The 27,619-nt window shown below is 45.0% G+C and overlaps 1 protein-coding gene across 1 annotated transcript; it reads right to left on the reverse strand.

The window, feature by feature from the left end:
- Positions 1-318: 318 nt before the first annotated feature.
- OXTR (oxytocin receptor) lies at positions 319-27,619 on the reverse strand. Its single transcript, XM_063291619.1, has 3 exons — positions 27,455-27,619; positions 25,809-27,052; positions 319-1,505 (listed from the first exon to the last, which is right to left on the reverse strand). The coding sequence occupies exons 2-3, from the start codon at positions 26,728-26,730 to the stop codon at positions 1,258-1,260; spliced, it is 1,170 nt and encodes a 389-aa protein (XP_063147689.1). The 5' UTR covers positions 26,731-27,052; positions 27,455-27,619; the 3' UTR covers positions 319-1,257.

Genomic DNA, 27,619 nt, shown 5'->3' on the forward strand with positions numbered 1-27,619 from the left:
TTTGACAGTTTTCTACACTATCTCCTCTTAGTTTTCCTTTTCTCCAGGCTAAACGTTTGATACCTTCTGCTGTAACAGTTGATGACTGACATGCAATGGTGTTTAATAGCAGAAAGTACTGATTGCTAGTCACTTGTAAGAATACTGTTTATCACATCAAAAAACACTGAGTGTTTTTTGCAAGTTGAAGGGATTCTAGGTCATGCTGCAGAACTTATCACCGGTTGATAAGGGCAGTGATGGGTGTCATTGTTGTCTACTGTAAATTGGAAGTGTGTCTTAAAACTGCCTTCCAACATTCCCCTTCTGGTTAGAGGGGCTCAGAAACGGTGGATTAGCTGGTGTTCTTCTCACAAAGGCGCCGTCTACATTCTCTATAAACTTTGCTGTGTTATATTTGCCAACAGAGTGACACACAAGTTATACCGACAGCCTTGAGGAGCTGACATTTCACAACGGAATGTTGGTGAAAATTTTGAATGATGCCACTAGAAAAAAAAAGGAGTATCTATAAAAGTCCATTTTAGTTTCAGGGGTTATTGCTTCCTCCTCAAATACAGTTTCTGGTATTATGTTGGGCTCCCCTAATCTTTCTCTATGACTAGTCATAACATAACTGCAAGTTCATGTAATGATGGGGTGTTTAAAGAGTTGAATTGCTCCTTGTGGTTTGAACAGGGAGTCCAAGGAAAACTGACAGTGTTATTCTGCTCCATGTGTAGCTTGGCTAAGAAGGCTCCACCATATTGATCTGATGTGTGCTCTACTGCCTTTACAATAGAAGACAGTCTTTTCTTCTTATTCCTGTCCTTTGCAAGTGTAGTCTGTTGCTCAGTTTGTAAGTTTTGTTCAACTGTGGAACCCATCACCTTAATAAACATAATGGTAGAACCTTGGATGTTTTGCATGGGAACTATTATTTAGTTCAAAGGTAGAAAACCTAGTGCTCTCCAAATATTTTGAATTACTAATTTGTCTGCCTGGGCCAGACAGGAGTAAAACTTCAAACATCTTGAAGGCTCCAAATTACTTATCCTGACTTAGACTATAGCCAGCTTTCTATTACCTTGTGTATCAATAAACAAATACCCTGCACATGTACATATACTCATTTTTACACATACAGTATATTATGTATTTACACCCAGACTCACATGCACCCATATAGCTTTGCCTCATTTTCTTAAGTAGGCATACACCAAAGCCATTCTAGCCAAACATTTTAGTACAGTCTGTAGACAGCTGGATCTCTGTAGCTCATGCTGTGGATGGCTGGGTAAAACTCCTTTGACTGGAGCTTTTGAGACTCAGAACAAATGTGGATGAGTTGCTTTTCTTGCTGATGCTCAGATCACATCCTTGCCGAGCTTTTAAGTACTGTGATGAACAACAAAGGAACCGGTGCAAGAGGTCATGGAAAAGATGGCCTGTGAAAAGCATGTAGATCCAGGGGTTGCAACAGCTGTTCAGACTTGCTAGGAGCGTGGTGATTATGAACGGCAATGCTATGAGAGAAAAATGTATTAGAAAGAGTTAAATACTACTGTAAAGTTTCAGTACAACAGGATCATCAAAAGAAGGAATAGCCCAATGGTCAGCACCAAGTGGGACATTCTACATATGCCTGGCTTTGGTGATGCCAAAGCACCATATATCTTACAATATTTCATTGAAATACAGATAGAAGGTAAGAAAATGCCACAATTCTGTAGCACTTACAGATTGACCTTACTGCTAGACAGTGGTAGCAGAGTTTAATAACTCTAAGTAGGAAAATTGTGCTATTCGAAATAATGATTATATCTTTTCCACAAATGAGTGTGTTATGAAAGGTTTTTGGCTCAAACACCAAATATCTTGGGCCCTCTGTGTTTTATGGAGTGTTTGTGGTAGTACAAAGGGAAGAAAATTGGTGTGTTTTGGGGGAGCTTAGATAAGTCAGAGAATTGAAAAAGGATCTGTTCAATGATTGGCCACAATTTCACTCTTCTCCCTATTTTTATTATATCTTCCAAACTGTCGGTTTTATATATACATTATTCCTACTGCTCAGAGTAAATTAGCAGGCCAGCTTGTCACTTTTTGACATGGATTTCTAGATGTTCTGCTCATCAAAATTACTTTTTTTTTTTTTTACTTTTAACATTTAGAATACATAAACAACTTCCAGTTAAATCTGAATTAGCCTCAATTGGGCCAGTTAGATCTAAGCCTGTATTTTAGGGATGGGAAATCTGTGGTCCTGATATTACATCTCCCAGCATCCCTTACTATTAGTCCTGTGGATTGAAAATCCTAAGAGTTGTCACCTCAACACACCTGGGAAAATTTGTTGTAGAGCCTAAAACTGAAACCTGGATCTTAATAAATCTACTCTAGGCTATTACAAATACCATGTTCTCAGTATTAGTGTATTAAAAATAGGTAGGGAAGCAGCATAGCTACATTTTACTGAAAAGGTGTTTACAGTATCTCAGGGTTTTAGGGCTTGTACAATAAATGTCAAACTTCATTAAAAACCAATTACAGGATGAATGCTTGCCACTATTTCATGTTTAAGGAAATAAGACTTCTTGGAATCATTTTTATCTGTACTGCAGATGAAAGAACTGAAAAGAGAGGAAGTATTTTCCAAACTTTAGCTGCTCTTCATATTCATCAGCCATTTTTGCCAATTCAGCAATGAATAGTGTTTTTGTGAAGTCTGGTTTTCCAGTACATCAATATTCAAAAAGCTTAATCATCACAACTTATATCAATACAAAGAATTTCTGTCTTTCAAATGGCATATAAAATTACACAACATGGACACCCTCCTTCTATCCAGTTCCTGCTTCAGATAATCCATTAGGTTGAATAAGCCAGCCTCTGTTAACTGCTTCAGAGTCATTTGGAAACAGATCTAGGCAATTCATCTCATCCAGATACCCTGGATATGCTGGCATACTGGGGACTTGATTTGATAAACTGGCTTGTGAGAAACCATCATTATACATTAGTATTATGATAGATGAGGTATTGTAATGATTGCCTAAACCCAAATACTCAGTCTCACAAGCTCGGGCTTAAAGATAACTGATTTATTAAAGGAATAGTATGCAAATACAGAGAAAGCTGAGAATGAGCAAAAGCGCGCCAAATACAAACTTAAAAGCCTTGCTTGAGGGCAGGTCCCGCCCCATCGCCCGTCAGGACGCTCCCCCTCCCAGGTGCTGAATGCCGATAGACGCGCCTGGGAACGTAACCTTGAACAGGAGCGCAAACCCAAACATGCATTCCAAGCCCTCAAAAGAAGGGAGTGTAACAGAATGGAAAAACCCCGGGTGAAGGGATACGGAACAGAGAATGACATGTGAAACGTTACAATGTTAACCAGACATTAGAATGAGAACATGACATATTGCCCCCCCAAAAGCAATCAGGGAGCCGGTTTGTCAGGATAGGCAGAGTGAAATTGGGCTACGAGACGAGGAGAATGCACGTCTGGAGCAGCAACCCATTCAGGATGAGGGAAATGTTTCCAGCGGACGAGGTATTGTAGAGTAGAGCGCTGGCGTCTGGAATCGAGAATAGATGCCACCTCGAAGTGCTGCTGGTTGTCTATCATGAGGGGAGGTGGAGGAGTGGGTTGCGGATGCCAACGGTCCGATGACAGGCAGGGTTTGAGTAAACTACAATGGAAAACAGGATGTAAACGTTTAAGGTTGTGAGGTAAATCAAGTTTAAACGTAACAGGGTTGAGCTGAGCAACAATTGGAAAAGGACCGACAAATTTAGGACCAAGTTTTTTAGAGGGTTGTGGGGACTTGATAAATTTAGTTGATAAGTAGACTTTATCCCCGACTGCAAAGGATGGTTCTGGGGAACGCTTGGCATCAGCATGGCGTTTATAGGTAGCTTGGGCATGGTGGAGAGCGAGTAGAATATTAGACCATGAGTCTTTGAGAGAGTCTGCCCAGCCAGCGAGGGTGGCTGGGAGTGGTTGAGGATGAGGAAGTTCAGGAATAGGAACAAATTCACGTCCAAAAACTGTTTTAAAGGGAACTTGACCAGTGGTTTGATGAATGGAATTGTTGTAAGCGACCTCAGCAAATGGGAGTAGATCGACCCAGTTGTCTTGTTGGTAGTTAACAAAAGCTCTGAGGTATTGTTCTAATGTAGAGTTAACCGCCTCTGTAGATCCGTCCGTTTCCGGATGCCAAGCAGTAGAAAGTGATTGTTTCGTACCCAAAAGTTTTAAAAATGCCCGCCAAAATTGTGACGTAAATTGTGTGCCTCTGTCACTCACCAAACGGGCGGGGATACCGTGGAGGCGGTACACGTGGATGAGGAAGAGGCGTGCCAGCTGTTGTGCGGTGGGGATAGAAGCGCATGGGATAAAGTGGGCTTGTTTGGAGAAAAAGTCTTTGACGACCCAAATGACAGTTTTCCGTTGACTAGGGGGTAGATCAACGATAAAATCCATGGATATATCTTGCCAAGGGACAGATGGAGTGGCCACGGGTTGGAGGAGACCTTGGGGCTTGCCCGGTTTGCGCTTTATCGCCGCACATACAGGGCACGCAGTGACATATTCCTTTAAGTCTTTGAGTAAAGTGGGCCACCAGAATTGGCGGCGAACGAGGTGCAAAGTTTTCACGTAGCCGAAATGCCCCGCTAGTTTGTCATCGTGGCAGCGCTGGAGTATGGTTTTTCGCATTGCTTCGGGTACATAGAGACGATCGTTGCGCCAGGCAAGATCATCGGTGAAAGTTAACATGTGTCTGTTGGCTTGTAACCAAGTATCTGTTTTAAGGTGGGAGAGCAACTGTTGTTGCAAATCGGAGGGAATTGACAAGGGAGGCGAGCCGCTGGAAGGGTGAGCGGCTGGAGGCGGAGTCGATTGTGCTCGGGTCTGGCTGCGAGTCACCGCTGCCAGACTTAATTGTTTGTCGGTCCAGACGGTGCCTTGGACCGTTGGCCCTGGGCCAGCATCTTGGGGTCTGCGCGAGAGTGCATCAGCCAAAAAGTTTTTCTTGCCTGGTATAAATTTAAGAGTGAAGTCAAAGCGGCTGAAGAACTCAGCCCAGCGCAGCTGTTTCGGACTGAGTTTTCGGCTGGTGCTTAGAGCTTCCAGGTTTTTATGGTCAGTCCAGACCTCAAAAGGGTTGGAAGTACCTTCCAATAGGTGTCGCCATGTCTCTAAAGCCGTTTTTACAGCAAAAGCCTCCTTTTCCCAAACGTGCCATCGTCTCTCTGTTTCAGTGAATTTGCGAGAGAGGTAGGCACAGGGTTTTAAATCGCCAGATTGGTCAGATTGTAACAAAATTGCGCCTATGGAAAAATCAGAAGCATCTACTTGTACCACGAAGGGTTTAGAGGGGTTCGGATGCTGTAAAATTGGTTCTGTGGTAAAAAGTTGTTTGAGCGTTTCGAACGCTTGCTGACAGGCTGGAGTCCATTTAAGGAGCGCGCCTGGGTTTTTCGAACGTCGCGTATCCCCCTGTCCTTTGGTTTTTAACAGTTCCGTAAGGGGGAGGGCGATTTCTGCAAAATTTTGGGCGAATGCCCGATAGAAATTAGAAAATCCAAGGAAACTTTGTAATTGTCTCCTGGTACGAGGAGGCTCCCATGCCACAATAGCTTCTACTTTTGCAGGGTCCATTTCAATGCCCTGAGCTGAAATTCGGTAACCTAGGTAATCAATTTGCGACTGATGAAACGCACATTTTGACAGTTTTGCGTACAACTCTGCTTTTTTCAATTTAGCCAATACTTGACGCACCAAGTGGATATGTTCTGACATGGTTTCCGTATAAATCAATACATCATCCAAATATACCAGTACCCCTTTAAATAGGTGGTCATGCAAGACCTCATTGATTAACTGCATAAAAACCCCGGGTGCCCCAGATAAACCAAAAGGTAAGACTTTATATTGGAAAGCCCCAAGAGGACAGTTAAATGCTGTTTTCCACTCATCCCCTTCCCTTATGCGAATGCGAAAATAAGCTTCTCTCAAATCCAGTTTTGAGAAGATTTTGCCTCTGGCCAGATGTGATAACATATCTTTGATCAGGGGCAAAGGATATTTATTTAATATTGAGACCGCATTGAGCCCGCGGAAATCGGTACAGAGTCTTAATGACCCATCCTTTTTTGGCCGAAATAGGACAGGAGCTCCTACCGGGGAATTTGCCGGCTCAATGAAACCCCTAGCCAGGTTTTTGTCAATGAACTCCCTTAGCGTGGTAAGCTCTTTGGGAGACATGGGGTATATTTTTGGGTGAGGCAATTTTACATTTGGTAAAAACTCAATGGCACAGTCCGTTTTTCGGTGGGGTGGCAAGCGATCCGCTTCTTTTTCCCCAAATACTTCAGCAAAATCCTGATACTGATTGGGTAGTCCTTCAAGAGGGTGAAGCGTTTGCACAGTAGTATACGCTACCCCTCCACCCTCCATGTCCTCCAGTAAGTCCTTTTCGGGTACTTTGTAAAATCCATCTGCAAACGTTATAGTTCTATGGAGCCAGTTGATAAAAGGGTTTTGTTGCACAAACCAAGGCATTCCCAGGATTACCAGAGGGCCCCCCACTGGAGCTACCACAAATGGCAGCTTTTCTTGATGGGAGCCCATCTGCAAAGCGACCAGTCCCGTGGAAAGATTGACTGCTTTCCCTCCCGCCATAGTTCCATCCAATTGGGTGAAAATCATGGGTCTTGCCAAAGGGAACGTGGGCAGTTCGAGAGCTGCTACCACGTCAGGGTGCATTAGGGAACGGGAGCAACCCGAGTCTAGCATGGCCCACACTTCCACAGTTTTGGTTTTTGAGCTCAGTTTAACTTTAACAGTCAGTGTGGGGAAGTTTCCACTCACCGAATCATGGTTACGCCCGGTTTCTTCCACCTGCCCTAGGGCGCCCTTCAGGGCAGGTGGTAGGCTTTTCCCGCCGGCTGCTCGAATTGCAACTCTTCCTCCTCTTCTCCGAAGGGTAGGTCGGGGGGGTCCAGTTCTGCGAGGGCCGCCTTCAGTTTTCGCGGTGGAGCAGGAGCAGGCGTCTTTACCGTGGGTTTCGTCTGTCGTTCCTCAGGACGGCGTCTCGGGCACGACGTGGCTCGATGCCCGTCTTTCCCACATCTGAGGCACTGACCCTTGGAGAACCGTTGCTCCCTCTCCTCTTCCCAGGTTTTCGGTTTGGGGCGGCTGGCAAGTCCAGATGTGCGCGCTCCTCTAGCAAGACGTGTTTGTCTAAGCTCTTTGGTATGGGCGTAGGTTCGTAGGGCATTTTCTGCGCTTCCCGCCAACTGAATCCACCCATATAGCGTTTTGGGATCGTCTCTGCCTAGCGCCCATCGAAGGATTTCGGGTTCTAGCCCCTGCTTGAACAATTCGATGATTGTTGGCTCAGACCAGTCTTCCACTTTTCCTGCTAAAGCTTTAAACTCCAACGCATATTTAGCAACTGAGAGGGACCCTTGGTAGAGTTTGCGCAGGTCATTTTTGGCCGTTTCTTGAGCTAGGGGGTCTTCGAAATGCTCCTTGAGTGCCCACAAAAATTCATCGAAGTCCTCTAACTCAGTTGCCTCAGCTTGGCATAGTTGCACATACCAATCCGCTGCCCTTCCTCTCAGCTTGTTGGCAATGAAATTGACCTTGCCATGTTCAGACTGAAAGTTCCGACCCCAATCTTCTATATAATGCTTGGCATTCGTAATAAAGAAGGAGAGCGTTGCGGGATCCCCATCAAACTTCACTCCAAATGGTGGGAAGGTTCTTACCGGCTCAGCTGGCTGTGGCGGTGCCGCGAATGACAGCGTACGCCGAGCCCCCACAGGTGGTCGATCCCTAGGAGGTCTTGCCTCTCGCTCTCCCCTTTGATGGGCTGATCGAGTCTTACTTCTCCCCCGGGTCGACAGGGTGCTGTGCCTGGGGTACTGTGACGGCTCTTCCTCCCAATCCTCCGGGGTGGGCTCTGCCACTCTGGGCTGGTCCTCTCTGGGTAGATCCTTGAGGATCGTCACTATTAAATCCATTTTATCTTCCAATGCCCTCATACGGGCCGGAGTGACCGGCTCCTCCGGGGGTTGGTTGGTTATCACCACCTTCGGTGACAAGGGGACTTCGTGCTCCCAGGCCAATTGGGGAGACCCCCTCCCCGTGGTCCTTTCCATAACAGATCTCTGTTCACTCCTGAGACTCTCCTGTATGGATGTCAGCAGCTCGTCCAATTGGGTATCTCGCAACTCCCGACGTGCTGCTCTTTGCGCTCTCGAGGTTAGCGCTGGCCGGCTTTTGGCCACCTCCCGCTCCTCTTCGCCTCCCTCACTTACGCGAAGTTGAGGTTCGGTCATCGCTGGCGTTCCCTCTTATCCAAGGATTGGATGGGGCCAGCGGGAAATGGAAAAAATGATTCTCAGCTTTATGTAATGATTGCCTAAACCCAAATACTCAGTCTCACAAGCTCGGGCTTAAAGATAACTGATTTATTAAAGGAATAGTATGCAAATACAGAGAAAGCTGAGAATGAGCAAAAGCGCGCCAAATACAAACTTAAAAGCCTTGCTTGAGGGCAGGTCCCGCCCCATCGCCCGTCAGGACGCTCCCCCTCCCAGGTGCTGAATGCCGATAGACGCGCCTGGGAACGTAACCTTGAACAGGAGCGCAAACCCAAACATGCATTCCAAGCCCTCAAAAGAAGGGAGTGTAACAGAATGGAAAAACCCCGGGTGAAGGGATACGGAACAGAGAATGACATGTGAAACGTTACAATGTTAACCAGACATTAGAATGAGAACATGACAGGTATGTTATGGGGGCTGTGGGGGCCTGGATGGGGGACAACAGATTGCGGCTGAACTCGGGGAAGATGGAGTGGCTGTGGATTAATGGCTCCTCGATTTCTGGGAAATTGTCATCTTTAGTTCTGGATGGGGTTGCACTGCCCCAGACAGACCCGGTGCGTAACTTGGGGGTCCTCCTGGACTCACGGCTCCTGCTCGAAGAGCAGGTGGCAGCCGTGGCTAGGAGGGCCTTTGTGCAACTTCGTGTTGTGCGCAAGTTACGCCCCTTCCTGGAGCGAGAGTCCCTTCGAACGGTCACTCATGCCCTGGTTATCTCCCATATAGACTACTGCAATGCGTTCTACATGGGGCTACCCTTGAATAGTATCCGGAAGCTACAGCTGGTGCAAAACGCAGCTGCGTGGGCGATCTTGGGTCTCCCAAGATCAACACATGTCACTCCTTTGCTCCGCAAGCTGCATTGGTTGCCAGTATGCTTCTGAGTCCAAGTCAAGGTGTTGGTTATCACCTTTAAAGCCCTGCATGGCACAGGTCCAGGCTACCTAGGGGACCATCTCCTCCCCGTCACATCAGCCCGTCCCACCCGGTCATGTAGAGAGGGCATGCTATGGACCCCGTCTGCAAGAGAATTCCATCTGGCGGGGTCCAGGAGGCGGGCCTTCTCTGCAATAGCACCCACCCTTTGGAATATCCTTCCCCTGGAAATGAGATTAGCTCCTTCCCTCCTGGACTTTAGGAAACAGCTAAAGACCTGGTTTTGTAATTATGCCTGGGGCGGGAGGGAGAGTAGCCATTTCTGGGGATGATTAGTTTCTTAGAAGGACCCAGTTCTGCCTGCAAATCATAAAGAACTTTTAACCATCAAGGTTTTTATTATATTTATTGTATCTGTATTATAGGGTTTTATAGTTTTATATTTTTATCTATCTTTTATTGTAAACCGCCCAGAGTTCCTTTTCAGAGATGGGCAGTGATAAATTTGATTAATAAATAAATAAATAATGTCACTTTCCCCCAAACACCATTTTCAGGCCCTAGCACCTTAAGAATACGCCACTGAAATTGGCAACAGAATGGCCCATTTGGGAGTGAGGGGGATGCAAGAGTGGGAGTTAAAAATGGTTTGTTCCTCCTACTTCCATTCTTACCCTTAAACCTTTCTTCCAAAGGCCAAATATATTGGCTGAAAAAATTCAGTGATGGCCCTTCCAGTGACCAAATAGTATTCCATGGCTCTTTGAAGGGTTAGAAGGTTGAGTTGCAGCCCCTGATCCCCAAAATTCCCCAGCTTTTTCTAACATCTGATTATTTTTATACAGTTGCACCACAACTATGTCCTCTTCTCCTTAAATATGTCAGCCAAAGGAGTGTGCTAAACTAATTTGGAACTTCCTCTATGACGTGTAAAAAAGGCTCACTGCAAACAGTGTTTTAATTATTGCTGTGTAACTAGCAAAATGCCTATCCCATTAAATTGGCTATTCGTACATTTGTCCAGACACCAATTATTGATAAATAACTTCAAAGTTCATGATTTCTAAACAAATCTTTAAGCTAGTTTTGCTCCAGACAACCCTTCAAGAACAAGACTGCTTTTTGTAAAGGAGACAAGTGGCCATCCTTGGAGAATGGAACAGAGAGAGGGTTAAAGGGGATATGCCCTCTGCTTCTCAACTTCTCTGGTGGCCATATGAGATAGCCGTACTGTAAAGAATCTCCCTCGCTCTGTTTTCACAGTGCACTTGGTGGATTATGAGACAGATAAATTTATTGAATTCCAAGTCACATTTTCTTCCTCCTGCCAAAAACCTCCTCAGCTTGATGGCAGCCCTGTATGAAGTCATTCTTTCCATCAATTCTACTTTTCTCACTCAACCAGGGTTTCCTTTTGAGGGCATGTTTGCCTTATAATATTTTTACTTCTGCATTTATTTGCCCCCAGGGACACAATCCTCCTCTTCCCCCTTTGCCAGGCCACCTTGTCCTCTGCCCTTCAGTACTGAAGTTGCCTCCTTGTCTCCATCCCTTGATTCATATTAAGTGCCCACAATGGACCCTAAGCAACCAATCCCTGCCTTTGGGCTTGGAAGTAACAGAACCCCAATCTACCTCTTCTCCCCATCCATTGACAGTCATGCACAAGAGGCCTCCTCATTGTGCCCCAACCTTATCCTGTGCTTGTTTCCTAGCCATCAAGGGGTGTGGCATTAAAGGGTTGTTCTGGAGTTCACTCAACAGATAGAGGGAGAAGCAGCTAATAATATTACAGGGATCAATAAGAGGAAGGGATTCTGATGCTCATTGTCCTATGACCCACTAGAAATAGATACACACGGCTTGTGGTTTTTCCTTGAACTGGCAGTAATAAACTTGCTCAATATAAACGAGTTACGTAACTTAGAAAAATAGCACAATATCCTGACAAATACAATGTCACTGGGCTGAGCCAGATTCATATCCGGCTACCTCTGTTTACAAAGATTTACAAAGGTTTTATAACAAGAGTAGCAAGCCATATTTACTGTTTCTGAAGTCTTTGCCTTTTTAACAAAAAATATGGTTGTAAGCAAGTAATTACATAATCAGAACTTTAACAAGAAATAAGAGTCATGCTAGAGATACAGACTAATGTAATTTCTTTCCAGCATGAACCAATGGGAAAAGAAACCTTGAAAACCTTTCATTCATCATGGAAATATCTTGCATTGCTCCCCGAAACATGCTTACTATGAAATACTTCATTTTTCTTATCAGCTTTCCTTAAGACTGAGTCATTAAAGTGACCTTTCCATAAGCTAATCACAGAATAAGAAATTCCTCTGAAATCTACTCTTTGCCATGAAACATGGCATGATTAGTTTTAAAAACGAAAAACAAAACCTAATTTACAAAAGAAATCTAATTGATTACTGTTTAGTATTAGCATTGATTCATGATCACACATTGAAATTCTAATGTTCAAACAATCATTTAGGCTCTTAGGTAACATATCTAGGTTCCACTTCTGAATTCTAATTGGAACATTTTAGACCTCCTTTCAGTATTTTGAACTTGTGAAAAGTAAGAGAACAAGTCTATTTCTCAGCCATTCCACCGGGCTTTGCATAGAAGCAGTTTAGCATATTTACATCACAATAAATGGTACTCTTCATTGTTTATGCTGCAGCAAATTAACACAGCCTTTCCTCTGGAAGTTAGCACCAAGTAATTATTGGAAGTCAGCTTTTCCAAACCTGCTGCTCTCCAGACCAGGTCCCAGAATTCACAACCAGAACAGCCATGCTTGCAATAAATCAAGTGGTCTCAATACACTTGGAAAGCCCAAGCTGGGGAAGACTGCTCAAAGTGTTTATGTGTTGAGAACCTTGCACGAGGTTCATCCAACAGAGCTCAAGTATAGACAGAGTGAAGAAAAATCTATTGCTATGGGCTTTATTGTATGGCTGAGCATCACCTCGATATACTTACCCAGGAATCAAAGCAAACAGGGACTAGGCATGTCCAGTGGGTTGTGTTTTATAAGTCAACCCAAAATCCAGCCATTTATTAATAAAATGTATATGGAAAGTGACCAAGAAAAAAGAAATTCTACAGGAAAACAATATTAATTCATTTTTGCTCTACAGCCACAGGGATCTTGTTTAAAAACATGATTGTTTAAAAACATGATCTCCATTTAATTTTAGGCCCCATCTGGATTTTTTAATGCATACATACTTAAACAATACTGTTCTTGTTACTCCAATAGATATTCATTTCCAAGTTTCCAAGCAAATAACAGTTTATGCTTATTATGAAAAAACTGAATTAACAATTGTGAATGACAAAAGTATTTGAAGATAGGAAGACTTACTTAATAGAAATCTTCCAATGTCCATATTGATGAGCCATTATTGTTCTTTGTTTAGAGGAATGTAGAAAGCTAAAAAGTAGGCAGTGCTGGCCCTATCATTAGGCAGAGCGAGGTAGCTATCTAAGGCACAGATCCCAGGAGGCAGAGAGTGAAAGTGAGGAAGGAGAGCACCCTACTGTGTTCCTTAAATTAGCCAGCTGTCCTCAAGTACTAAAGAGGTAACCGGCACAAAACTAAAATTTAACTACTAATATAGTCAACTTTTGAACCTAGAATGGATGGCAACGTGTAAGCCTTCATCTAAAGCAACAGCCAGTCTTGAGAGAGCCATCGGCTAACTCAAGTCACTGGATTTCCTAGGTGGTCTGGGGACCAACACCCCTTAGACACAATTGGAAATAGTTCAATTGTGTCTAAGGGGTGTTTGTCCCCAGACTACCTAGGAAATCCAGTGACCTGAGTTAGTTCAATTGTGTCTAAGGGGTGTTGGTCCCCAGACCACCTAGGAAATCCAGTGACCTGAGTTAGTTCAGTTGTGTCTAAGGGGTGTTGGTCTCCAGACCACCTAGGAAATCCAGTGACTTGAGTTAGCCGATGGCTCTCTCAAGACGGGTTCACAAAGTTTTTTATGAAGCTGACTGGACAACTATTAATCATGAAATCATAAGAGGGCATCATGACAGCTCCCATGTTTTTTTCTCCATCGTATCATCGGTGATCTGTTACTTAGATTTCTACTTGCAAATTTTAGCTACAATATTAAAAGTAATTATCTTCATATTCTCCTCTAATAATAATAAACAGAGTAGTTATATAGAAGCAGCTGAGAGCAGCAACAAACCTGATGTGTTCCATATCATTTTCAGCCTAAGATTATGTATATGCTGAGATAATGCATGTGCTGTTTTATGTTAATTATTATGCTAATAATTATTATTATCTAAAGTGCTGTTAAGTTAATTATTATGAAAATATAATAGGTTTTTTCCATTGGTGGAAAAAGGTATTGATATGATAGAACTGGTGGTTCTGTTAGTAGGAATCATCTTAAAACAATCCAACTTATTTATTTATTTATTTAGCTTTTTTTTTTATCACCACCCATCTCCATGTCATGTGCGCCGTTTCAATGTCTTTGATGCATCGTAACGTTTCGCATGTCATTAATTGGATGCGTGTTTCAGTTGTCTAGGGAGGATGGGAACCATTATCTTTTGGCTTTGCTTTGGAATGTATTTGTATTATCTACTGCGCTCAAGGTTACTTTCCCAGGCTAGCAACTCTGACGATTGCTAGCACCTGTGCCGGGCGGGGCTGTTACGAGGGAGGCGGGATACGTTTGAAGCAAGGGTTTAAGTTTGTATTTGGCGCGCTTTTGCTCATTCTCAGCTTTCTCTGTATTTGTCTCTAGTACTTTAATAAATCAGATTTCATTCAGCATCCTCTTGTGAGTCTGAGTATTTGGGGCTAGGGCAATCATTACATAAAGCTGAGAATCTAAGTTCCTAACTCCGCTGGCCCCTGTCCAGGAAAGACAAGCGTCTAACCCTGTGAGGGAGAGAGCCCGCGATGACTGAACCCGACATCATGATGATGGAGGAAGGGGAACCGGACTCGACCGTGAGGCAGTCCGGCCGACCGTCCCAGGGTGGGGAGCTGTCAGCCATCCGAGAGGAGGCGAGCTCCGAGTCGGAGAGTGAAGCCGGGGGGCTGAAAACGGCCCCGGAGACCACCGTAACTTCGCCGGGCGAGCTGCTCACCTGGGATGAGACCCAAGGAGATGCCACGGCAACGGGGGGTCCCTCCTGGAGGCAGAGATACCCATTATCCCCCAACGTGGTGCAGGTGCAGCCAACGGAGGGCTCACCCACTCCGGATCGGATCCGAGTGTTGGAGTCCAAAATGGATTCGTTGGAAGCTATATTGAAACAGCTGAGCTTGGATGTGACCTCGTTGCGAGAGGTCCGGGAAGAATCAAGCCAAAGGCATTCAACCCCCTCGTCCCAGGGGCTGTCCCCGGAACGGCGACGGGTGGTGCGGAGGCGCGAAGGGGACCAGTCGGTCCAGATGGAAATCGCAGCATCGCCAGGGCGATCGCCCCGGGGCCCCGTGCCGCCCCGAGCCAGGGAAACACGAGCCGCGGCAGCACCGGTGGTGGGGCGCAGCGCGGTGGGAGGCGGCATGCGAGACTTCCCTGTTAAGTTTGATGGGGATCCGACCAAACTCTCGTTCTTCCTGACGAACGCGAAAGCCTACATGGAAGAATGGGGGGCGTTTTTCCAATCGGAAAAGGCAAGGATCATCACCATTGCCACCAAACTGAAGGGGAGGGCGGCAGACTGGTATGTCCAGATGTGCCAGTCGGAGGCGCCTGAACTGGAAAGTCTCGAGGAGTTCCTCGGGGCGTTGAAGCAACACTTCGAGGACCCCTTAGCAAAGGAGAGAGCAAAGCGAGCCCTGAAGGAACTCAAGCAGGGGTTCAGATCAGTGGCCGATTATGCTTTGGAGTTTAAAGCGCTAGCTGGGAAGGTGGATGACTGGTCCCAAGCAACCATTATCGAGCTCTTCAAGGATGGCTTGAATACAGAAGTGCTACGCTGGTCCCTGGGGAGGGACGACCCATACACGCTGTATGAGTGGATCCTGCTGGCGGGGAGGGCTGAACATGCCCAGGAGATCTTTGCCCAGCGGAAGACCGCCAAGTCGGGGCGGGAGGTGAAGCCCAGCCGCCCATCGACCACCGGGGGGAAACCGGGACAACGACCCTGGGACGAGGAGCGGGAGAAGCGATACGCAAAAGGCTTGTGTCTGAGATGTGGTAAGGAGGGGCATCGAGTGGCAGCATGCCCAAAAGCGAAGGTAGAGGAACGGCCCAGAAAACCGCCAGCAAAGTCCCCTGCATTGCCGAGGAAACAGAAAGCTGCGGTGGCTGAAACCGAGGGAGACGATGTGATGTTCTTCGAAATTGAGGGGGAGACCGAAATCCCGCAGCCGGCGGGAAACGCCAGCCACCTGCTCTAAAGGGCGCCGCTGGGCAGGTGGTAGAGGACGGGCGCGAGCCTCCATCGGTGAGTGGCACTTACCGCATACTCATGGTGAAATTGAAATTGGGCGCCCAATCCAAGACTGTGGAAGTATGGGCCATGATTGATTCGGGGTGTTCCCGATGTCTTATGCACCCCGACGTGGTGGCAGCTTTGGAGCTCTCCACGTTCCCTTTACAGCGACCCATCGCTTTTACTCAATTGGATGGGTCCGTGGCAGGGGGCAAACCGGTCACCCATTTTACAGGGCGTGTAGCCTTGCAACTGGGCAGTCACCAGGAAGGGTTATCTTTTGTAGTGGCTCCGGTTGGGGGACCATTGGTGGTGTTGGGGGTACCCTGGTTGGTGCAGCAAAATCCCCAAATAAACTGGGTCTACCGAACTATCACGTTTAGGGATGGATTTTATCAAGCGGCAGAGGGGAAGGGTGCCCCAGAGGAGATGGTGGGGGTTGCGGCAGCTGCGACTCCGCCTTACCCGGCCTCTCCTCTGGAAGGCTTGCCGGCTGAGTACAGGATGTTTGCTGATGTATTTGGTGAAAAGGAAGCTGACCAGTTGCCTCCCCATCAAAAAACGGACTGTGCCATAGAACTGCTACCCAACACTCAATTGCCTAAACCAAAAATTTATTCCATGACGCAAAAGGAACTGACTCTGTTGAGGGAATTTGTAGACAAAAATTTGGAGCGCGGATTTATTGAGCCGGCGAATTCACCCGTGGGGGCGCCGGTTCTTTTTCGCCCAAAAAAGGACGGCACATTGAGACTTTGTACGGATTTCCGCGGATTAAATGCCGTCTCAATTTCCAACAAATATCCCTTGCCATTGATAAAGGACATGTTGTCACATCTGGCCAAGGGCAAGATCTTCTCTAAACTGGATTTAAGAGAAGCCTACTATCGTGTACGAATCAAGGAGGGTGATGAGTGGAAAACTGCATTTAATTGCCCGTTGGGAGCCTTCCAGTATAAGGTGTTGCCGTTTGGGTTGGCTGGGGCCCCTGGGGTATTTATGCAATTAATCAATGAAGTTTTGCATGAACATCTGTTTAAAGGTGTATTGGTGTATTTAGATGATGTATTGATTTATACGGAAACCATGAAAGAGCATGTAGCTCTGGTAAAGAAAGTCTTGTGTAAACTCAGATCTGCTGAATTGTATGCAAAGCTATCAAAATGTGCCTTTCATCAGACCCAAATTGACTACTTGGGGTATAGGATTTCTGATAAAGGTATAGAAATGGACCCTGCCAAGGTGCAGGCTATCATGGACTGGGAGAGTCCCCGCACCCGCAGGCAACTTCAAAGTTTCTTGGGGTTCAGCAACTACTACAGATTGTTCATCAGGGGGTTCGCTGAGATTGCCTTGCCCCTAACGGAGCTGCTTCGAACAAAAGGGGTGGGAGATACTAGGAGAGTCAAAAATCCCGGAGCGCTGTTGAGGTGGACGCCCGCTTGTCAAACGGCGTTTGAGCGGCTGAAAGCAGCGTTCGTCAAAGAGCCCATTTTACAACATCCTGATCCCTCCAAGCCTTTCGTGGTACAGGCAGATGCCTCCGATTATTCTATTGGGGCATTATTGATGCAAAAAGATGAGGCAGGATGCCTCAAACCCTGTGCCTATCTATCCCGCAAATTCTCCGAGACTGAGAGACGTTGGCATGTTTGGGAAAAGGAGGCATTTGCAGTGAAAGCTGCCTTAGAAGCTTGGCGGCATCTATTGGAAGGGGCAAATCATCCCTTTGAGGTCTGGACTGATCATAAAAACTTGGAGGCTCTTAGTACCCCTCGAAAACTGAGCCCTAAACAGGTTCGTTGGGCTCAATTTTTCAATCGCTTCAACTTTCAGTTCAAATTTATTCCAGGGAAAAAGAACTTCTTGGCTGATGCCTTGTCCAGGCAACCTCAGGACTCTGGGGCGGCGCCAGATGTGGTGAGCACCCTCTGGACGGCGCCCCAATTGGGCATGCAGGCTGTGACGCGAAGCCAAACGCGCGCGCAGCAACCGCCTACCACAAGCGCTGCTCAGCCAAGCACTTTGTCAATTCCCTCCCAATTGCAACAAAAGTTTCTAAAAGAGCTAAAAACTGATCCTTGGTTGCTTGCGAATAAAGATACTGTTACTTTTGACAGAGGCTTCGCTTGGAAATCCGACCGCCTCTACGTTCCTGAAACCCTCAGGAAAGATGTGTTAACACGTTCCCACGATGACAAACTCGCAGGTCACTTTGGGTTTGTGAAAACCCTGCACCTCGTTCGGAGGCAATTCTGGTGGCCCACATTACGCAAAGATGTCAAAGACTACATTGCTTCCTGCACTGTCTGTGCAATGTCCAAGCGCAAGGTGGGCAAGCCCCAGGGATTGCTGCAGCCGGTAGCAACCCCCTCTTCCCCTTGGGAAGAAATATCCATGGACTTTATTGTAGACCTCCCACCCAGCCAACGCAAAACGGTCATTTGGGTGGTCAAAGACTATTTTTCCAAACAGGCTCACTTTATTCCTTGCGTGTCCATTCCGTCGGCACGTCAATTGGCCCGCCTGTTCCTTGTACACGTGTACAGGCTACACGGATGTCCCTCCCGCTTGATTTCGGACAGGGGTACACAATTTACCTCACAGTTTTGGCGGGCTTTTCTCAAGCTGTTAGGCACGAAGCAAGCCCTCTCCACGGCTTGGCATCCTCAAACGGACGGGGCCACTGAGGCTGTTAACTCTACTCTGGAGCAATACCTTCGCGCTTTTGTGAATTATCAGCAGGACAATTGGGTAGACCTCTTACCATTTGCTGAAGTGGCTTACAACAATGCAGTGCATCAAAGCACTGGACAAACCCCGTTTCGAGTGGCTCTGGGTAAAGACTTTGTACCTATCACTGATCTCCCACAACCTCCTGCCAGTGCAGTCACTACAGATGATTGGTCGACACAACTGGCTGACTCTTGGCCAATGATTCAACAGGCATTGGCTGATGCACAAGCAGATTATAAACTGTATGCTGATCGGAAGCGTGCCCCACACCCTGCATTCCAAGTTGGGGACTCAGTCTACCTTTCTACCAAGTTTATCAAATCTGCACAACCTTCAAAGAAACTGGCACCTAAATTTGTGGGTCCTTTCCCAATCGTTGCTCAGATTAACCCTGTGACTTTTAAACTTGACTTGCCTCATAACCTGAAACGCTTACACCCTGTTTTTCATTGCAGCTTACTCAAACCGACTATTCCTTCTGATCGCTGGCATCGGCAACCTCCACCCCCCACCCCCATCATGATTGATGGTCAGCGACACTTCGAAGTTAAAGAAATCCTCGACTCTAGACGCCTTCGAAATACTTTGCAATATTTAGTTCGTTGGAAACATTTCCCTCATCCTGAGTGGGTCGCTGCATCTGATGTGGCTTCCCCGGTTCTGGTGGCCCGTTTCCACTCCGCTTATCCCTCGAAACCTGGTCCCTAGGGGTATTTTTAGGGAGGCGGTATGTCATGTGCGCCGTTTCAATGTCTTTGATGCATCGTAACGTTTCGCATGTCATTAATTGGATGCGTGTTTCAGTTGTCTAGGGAGGATGGGAACCATTATCTTTTGGCTTTGCTTTGGAATGTATTTGTATTATCTACTGCGCTCAAGGTTACTTTCCCAGGCTAGCAACTCTGACGATTGCTAGCACCTGTGCCGGGCGGGGCTGTTACGAGGGAGGCGGGATACGTTTGAAGCAAGGGTTTAAGTTTGTATTTGGCGCGCTTTTGCTCATTCTCAGCTTTCTCTGTATTTGTCTCTAGTACTTTAATAAATCAGATTTCATTCAGCATCCTCTTGTGAGTCTGAGTATTTGGGGCTAGGGCAATCATTACACCTACATGGGGGACCCTGGGGGGTTAACTTAACCATGCTTAGCCATAGGCAGGTTCCCCCACCCTAGGTAAAGGTTTCCCTTGACGTAAAGTCCAGTCGTGTCCGACTCTAGGGGGCGGTGCTCATCTCCGTTTCTAAGCCTTGGAGCCGGCGTTGTCCCTAAGGACCCGTCCGTGGTCATGTGGCCAGCATGACTCACGGAACGCCGTTACCTTCCCGCCGAAGCGGTACCAATTAATCTACTCACATTTGCATGTTTTCGAACTGCTTGGTGTGCAGGAGCTGGGACGAGCAACGGGAGCTCACCCCGCCGCGCGGTTTCGAACCACCGACCTTCCGATCGGCAGCTCAGCGGTTTAACCCGCAGCGCCACCGCGTCCCCCACCCTACTAAGACATAATATGGTTCGTTGGATTTTGCCTTAGTATGTGGTTTATTCAATAAGCAATTATTCATTAAGCCACAATTTAATAAAAACATGTGAATAAAATTGGATCTAGAATGTCCCTTCTGTGAATGGAAGGCTCTTTTCCACTTGCAAAAGCAGGTGGGACTAAAAATCAACAGATTCCTCCCCTGGAAGAATGGAGCAAGGCAATGTTTGGCAATCATCTCTTCTTCTGTGATTCTCCTTCCTATCACAGTTTATTACCCAACTATAAAAACCTGGGATCCAACTATAGATACAGGTAGTCCTTGAGTTATGACCATTCATTCAGCGACTGTTCGAAATTACAGCGGTGCTGAACAAATGGTACTTACACCTGGTCCCCGAAGTTACAGCTCTTGCAGTATCCCTGCCGCCACATGATCAAAATTTGGGTGCTTGGCTGCCCAATCGCACTTACAACCGCAGAGGCACTTCAACTCCTCCCACCCACCTATCTCCCCCCATCTCTGTCCTTTTGGCTGCCCTGCACAGTGGCACTCCTCAGGGGCAGTGGCACTGGGGCTGAAGTAGAGGCCCAGGGCCTTCAGCAGTGTCAGCCAGCCACCACTGCCCCCAGGCCTCAGGAAGAATGCTTGGCACAGCCAGTAGCTGCCTCACATAGGTCTAGGCTGGGCACACATTGTCAGCAGTGGAAGGAAGACAGCGAAAGCCAGCTGGGGGCAGTAGTGCCGGCAGGGTGAGCATAGCACAGGGTGGTATGGGTGGCACAGCAGCAAGGCCAGTGGAGCACAGGGTGGCTGGGCCGGCAGAAGCAGTGGAGTGCAAGGCAGCCAAAAGGATAGAGATGAGGGGGGGAGATAGGCGAGTGGGGGCAGTTGAAGAGGAGGTAGTCCCTTATCTTATCAAGGCTTGGAGCTGGGAGGGACCAAGCAGGGAGTGGCTTGGATGAGGGTGGGTTCTCAGCTAACAACTGGTGGGATTTGGTTAACAATGGCAACAAGGAGTGCTGGGATTGCCATTGCTAAGCAATGCGATCATGTGAAGTTGCACTTTACAACCGTATCACTTAGTGATGGAAATTCCAGTCCCAATTAATGTCATGAGGACTACCATCCCTAAGACTCCATTAACATAAAAAAAGTTAAGGCAGAACTTATATTTGAAGAATATAGAGGAAATATTATTAACATTTTTGATGCTCATTCATTGACACAGGATCACAGCAACCCTGACCTGAATGACTCTGCCACTCTACCAGAAAATAAACATTTTGCTCATTAGTAAACTTTTCATCATGCTGCTCTTTCCAATGTGTTTTTGCATTCTGAACATCTGGCCCAGCCATGTCTCTGTTAATTGTTAGCTTAGACACTTTACATATATCTTTCCAGCTGATTGCATGATTGCACCCTTTCACAAGCCTGCTAATGAAAGTTTTAACAGAACCCTAAGATAGTATCCTGTTATTGCTGAATGCAATGCATCTTACTGCATAGCCAATCTGTAGGATTTACTCAATGGTTAAGGCTGCATGGGTGGTCAACAGCAGCAGGTAACATTTCAGTATCCTGTACCACCAAAACAAAGCACTAATTTAAATCAGAAAAAAGTCTAGCCTACAACTCTTGCCTTGTGGGGAGGGAACAGATAAAAGCTGTGCATGATGTCAAAGCAGCTTTTAACTGGCCAACTTCAGATGGAACCAGTGCTCATTTAACAGGGAGTAAGCCCATCTTAAGATTGTGGGGCTGTCTTTTCAATAAGTATGCATTGTTCATTTCATGCAAGGTTATTATCACAAAAATATCAGCAATGGCTATTCCTCTATTACTGTTATCATTCTCTTTAAAAATATAAATATAAACCAATATTGGGATCTGTGTAGAAGAAACAGGGTTCTTATAAGACAGAGCAAAGAAATGTAGCAAGCAATCAAGAAATATAAACAAAATTAATTAAGGTTTTCCTCTAGGACCAACATAAGACATACTGGGGAGCATTACCTAATTCTATGAAATATTATAACTAAAAATAGGTAGAAAATAAGATTCCTCCAGAGACAAGTTACATTAGAAATGCTAAATTAATAATTCTCTAGGATATAGAAACATAATAGGGACTTTGCATTCATCCTAATAAACACATTTTCATATTCTGAAATGGTTTTGAGGTTTTTTTCTCCCTAAGGCACCAACAATAACCTTCAGTATTAACGGATTAGAAGGCCAATCACAAATATTGTATTACTTTTTTGCTCACTATCTTTCAGGACAGCAGCTATCAAACAGATAAGAACTGCTCCACAACACTCATCAGGAAAGTTTAACAGCAATTACATTTAAAAGCTGCTTCCCAGAATAACTACTCTCCTTCCCATGAAATAACCTGGAATTCTAGGATACATTGACTCAATACATCTGGAGGGCACTGAGTTGGGGAAGACTATTATCAAGGGTAGAAGGGGAAGGTCAGTATCTGAACTGTATTCTTATTTGCTTAACCCTTATCTAAACTGTAAGCATCCGTTCTTTAAGAGGGCCTCCTGTTGCACTTCATTCTACAGTGAAGATCATTCTCAAAATGAGATATTAGCAACATTTAATAGGTTCAAACTCTTCACTTCATCTGTAGCTGTGGGTCAGCTATGATGCCTTCACATTTTATTGGCTACAGCTTTTCTGAAACAGATGTCGATTCCTAATTCTCTTAAGGAAGACAAAAGTAAGGATCTCTGTACCCACCTCTATTGCCAGTTCAAAGACAAGCATAATCCCTCTATCCCTCTGAGCTCTTGGAATATTTGGCAGGCAAAGTGTTACAAAGAAATATTCTTACTGGAAACTCTTTTATGGTCTTTGGCAAATAAAACCCCATATCAGAGGTAAGATAATCTCTGCTGCCCTGAGAGCAAGGAACATTGTCCGTGCAGTATATAATGAAATACTGGGAAGCTCCTCACACCCTTTATCAGACCAATTCCCAAATGAATTTTTCCTCACTTTTCATTTTGCTGTTATCGCTACTGTGAGATACTTTGCATGCCGCTGCATCTCCTCTTTTCCCTTGTTCACCTTCTGCTATCTCCTGTCTTCTACACATTTCATTTTGTGTCACCGCTTGAGAACAAAGTAAAATTGCCATGGTCAAGTTGATTGGCTACAGGGCATGCAAAACTTTGCAAACTTCACAACATTTTTTCTCAAAGGTCTTCCTGGTCTACAAAGCAGAAGAGGGGACATGAGGATTTCAGACAGTCTAGCAGTTTTGATTGAAATAAAAATCTTCAGGCTTTCAAAGATGTTTGAAGTGAAAGAAACATACCCATCTTGGAAATACTTTTTGACTGACAAAGGGCAAAAGATCTCACAGAAATAAGAATTGAGCAGGTTGTAGTTAATGAAACACGAGGCTGTCATGCTTACAGCAAAGGGAGTATCATAGTGGCTGGGCACAAGCCAGACTAGTGGAAGAGCACTGAGTGATTAAAGGAAAGATATCATTGCCACAGTTGCCCTACTCAGCAAACTTAGTTTGCAATTGCTGGGACAGAGCAATAGATCCAGCTCCTGGTAGTCCTTCATGACAGGTGGAATGATTTAGAGTCCTGAATATATTTTTGATTTGTGGAGAATAAAATAATGCCGATAGAATATCTTGTTCTTGGGCTGTTCATTGAGCATAGTAATATTATGACTTTACTCTCAGGGTGGTGTCCATGAGCTGATCTGGGTTGATTCGTATAACAGGATCGTGACTAGAAGTTAGGCTGAGAGAAAGCCCCTGACTAAAGAGGGTTGCAGTCAGAACAGGAATAGGAATCTGGGTTCCCTGCATCCATGCTGCAACCCCAGGACTGTCAGCTCAAAAAGATATTTCCTCCTGCCAGCTGGAGAAGGGCAATTTAAATCAGAAGACAGGAAGAAGAAAAAGGATAAGCAAGCTCATCCTTTATTTCTCTACTGAAAAATGCATTATCTCAAAATTAACTTTTTTGAGAGAAGAAGGAGCAAAGTGTTAGAAGTTGGAGAAATACAACTGAGCATCACCCATTTGAATCTTAGTAGCTGGGCATTATGGGTTATACACATTATAAATGCAATTTTGATGTTACTAAAGTTAAAAATAATAGAGCTGGAAGGCACCTAATGGCTCCCCTCTAACACAGAGTTGACCAGTTATCAATCATCCAGTTTGATCCAACTTTGATCCAACTTTCAACAGATCTAACCAAATTTAATCACTTTGTTAAGTCTCAGTTTTTACATTTCATTTTTGGTTGGTTACCACTCTTCCGAAATTACTATGGCTAAACATTTGTTTTGTCTTATGTTATTTCTCTTCTGCAGGGGCGGGGAGGGACTTGCATTTAAGGCCTTAGCCATATAAGACAGTTTTGCTGTAACTGGTATTGATTTTTTTCAGATTGTAACATCCCAATCAAGAGGTTCAGGTTGTTCAGCAAAATACATATTCAACCCCCAGACCACAGTGGCTTCTGCCCAATCCTTCTCAGACTATGGTTACACATATTTGGAGTGATGGGAGCAGTGGTATTCTGGGAACTTTCCCATATGTAAGTAGATGCTTATTCCAAAAACAGTGTGTGCTCATTTGTGAGCCAGCTGATAGACTTAAGCGTCTTCTCTGTAGACCTCTGTAGGACACTGCTGATGGAGAAATGTAGGTAGAAAGGTGACCTCAACCCATTTAGATAATGGAAAGGATGCTGGAAAGTGTACCTTGCCACACAGCTCTTATTCTGAACCACACACTGTAAATACTGCTGGGGTGAGATCAGCCAAAGCCCTTACTAATGCATCCATTAGTTGTTTGTCATTTTTCAGAGGAAAAAGTGGGTATTTCTAGTTCTGGGACAAATAAAAGAGCAGAGAATCTTGTGATACCTCAAAGTACCACACTGAACAAGGCATAAATTTTGGTGGAGGACAATCTACTTCTTTAGAGTAACAGTAAAGAAGCATGGTGATTCAGCAAGTAACATCATATTTTGAGTCCTTTTGCTAAGAGATTATTACACCATCAATTTAGGCAAATGAGGAGCATTTTTAAATTATTAAACTTATTATAAATGATTCTATTAGTGTGATTTAGGCTTTAGTTCTTCTCAATATTATCTGTTCCTAACATAAATAGTGCATTTTGTTAGCGCCACCCCATCAAGCTCCCAGCACCCCTGTCAGTGATAGCCTACACAACTCATTCACAAAATTCCTCTGCTTCCTTCATTTCTGATCTAGCACTTAGAAATCAGCCAGTTTATTGAGTAAAGTCAGAATGACAGTGTTGAGCTCCTTCACTGGAAAATATTATAGCTACAGGGGCACTTCCATTCTATTTGTAAAAGCAATTTCCCATTTGCTCAAAGTAGTTGATATAAATATTTTCTTTCATGTGTTCTCACCCAGATTAACAGAAAATTATTTGATGTGGCTAAGTCTGATAAAAAATACTAGACATTTCTATGCAGATTATTCCTATTCCTCCTGACTTATACTCCACCCATATACTGTAGCTTCCTTATAAAAGCATCCAAGTTCCCCATGTTTACACAGGACAGTTATGGGCAGAGATACATGGTAATTTATCCAAGGTCACTTCAATAATATCTAAGATCTCAAATAGCATTTTATATTTCTTCTGTTCTATCATCCTAGCCAATGAACCAGTCTTCTGGTTTTTTTTTTAATTTGAATAAGGCTTCATTTTTTTAAAATCTGAATATTTACTAAAGCTTTGTTTAATGCTACATTACAGATCAACTCTACTGATAAAGTTCAGTTACAGATTTAGTTTAAAGAAATTACAGTGAAGAAAATTATTGCACAGAGCTACATAGGCAGGTATAAAAAAGGAGAACAAACTATACCTTCTTTTGGAGCATTTTCATCCCATACAAGCCACATCTGCACAATAAAAAAAGGAGTCCAGCACATAATGAAGGCTAAGACAATAATGAAGGTCATTTTGACTGTCCGGATCTTGGCTTTGGAAATGAGTTTGATACTGCTCACCCTGGAAAGTGTGCCTCCATGGGAATTACTAGAGGTTAGACTCATGCTTGTTTCATGGATGGTTTTTAGCTTCACATTTTGCCAGATTTTGAAGCTGATCAAGCCATAACAGACACTTAGCACAATCACTGGGATGATGTAGACAGTCAAGGTCATCCAGGTGACATAGGCTTTAGGACCCCAAGGCTGAATGAATGTTGCCCAGCAATCCATCCCCCCATGATCCACATTCCTCATAGAAAATATCTGGAGCTGCGGGATGCTGAACAGGAGGCACACTACCCATGTGAGGAGGACAGACAACCGATCAGACCTCCGATGTAAAGACCTCAAGGGCTGACAGATGGCCAAACACCGATCCAGCGACATCAGCAAGAGCATGTAAGTGGAAGCAAACATTCCCACCACTTGCAGATATTTGATCAACCTACAGAGATAATCTGGCCCTTTGAACTTGAAGGTGATGTCCCAAATGAGCTGAGGTAAGACCTGGAAGATCGCCACCACCAAGTCAGCGATGCTCAGATGCTTCATAAAGAAGTACATGCGGGAATGTTTGTGACGGGTTGTAGAGATAGCCAGCAGGACACATAAGTTTCCCATCAGGGCAAGGAAAAAGATGAGGCAGAGCACCGCCACCTCTATCTTGGCAATGTCCTCATTCCGCTTCACAAAGGAAGTTTGGTTGGTTTGTGAGGTCTGGTTTTCCAGGGTGGTGTTGCTCAAGGAGCAATTGTAAGCCAACGGAATGTTCCCCTGGAAGCACCAAAGATCCATGGTAGATGCCTTGGTCTTGGCAGACCCAGTGTCTTTTGCAAGGCTGAGCTGAGAAGAGAGACGACTTCTCTGCCAGGCAGCCCCCTTTAGAGCCTCCCCTTTCTTGGGACCAGGCCTTTCAATGCTTCTCTCTTTTTCCTGAAACGCCCCTTTACTCCCATTTGGCCCTTTGCCTCTTTATCCTTTTTTCAGAAAAGTCCCATTCACTCCCTTTCAGTTTGGGTCCTTCACCTGTACTTGCACATGCATTCGATGTATAGTTATGAGTTCTTTTCCACCAGCAGGATGAATTCTGTTCTCTTTCCAAATTACTTCACAGGTTCTTCCTATAGCAAAAAAAAAAGGGGGGGGAGGGGGGAGAATAAATAAGGAACAGAATTATACCAACACTGAGCCACATATTCACATATTGAATCCTTGACAACCTCAGCTTTCCACTCTCCCACAAGGCATTCATTCAAACTCAGGAGTGTGATTTCAATGGCTTGTTCTCGTTTACTTCAAAACAACAGTGAAGACTTGCTTATGAGTTCTCCAAGTCTTTTTCAGCTGCAGTATTTATTCCAGTTTCTCCTTGTATATGGACAGCTCTGCATCGTCTAAATTTGGATGTAGAAAGCTAGACTTCCATTCAATGGAAACTCAAGGGATAACACAATCAACAAACACACAAGCATGCCTTGCCTAAAAGTGCCTTTCAGAGTTACAGAGAAATTCTTCTTACCTTTATTTGGCTCACATTTTTCTTTTAGCAACTCCTTAACCAAAGAGTTCGCTCCTTTTTTTCCCCTCTTAAGCATGAAATACTAGAAGCTAGTCCTCTCCAGCTGAAATTGTCCAAAAATGTCAGGTGAGCTCTTTTGCCCCAGTGACACATTTAGCAGCTCCA

This window comes from Candoia aspera, chromosome 2 (assembly GCF_035149785.1).
Source record: "Candoia aspera isolate rCanAsp1 chromosome 2, rCanAsp1.hap2, whole genome shotgun sequence".
Classification (NCBI taxonomy): Eukaryota; Metazoa; Chordata; class Lepidosauria; order Squamata; family Boidae; genus Candoia; species Candoia aspera.

Coding starts and splice junctions, on each gene's coding strand:
- OXTR (XM_063291619.1), bottom strand. CDS start 26,730: ATGGATCTTTGGTGCTTCCAGGGGAACATTCCGTTGGCTTACAATTGC. Junction 1,506..25,808: donor TGAAAATGCTCCAAAAGAAG/GTATAGTTTGTT, acceptor TTTCTCTCATAG/CATTGCCGTTCATAATCACC.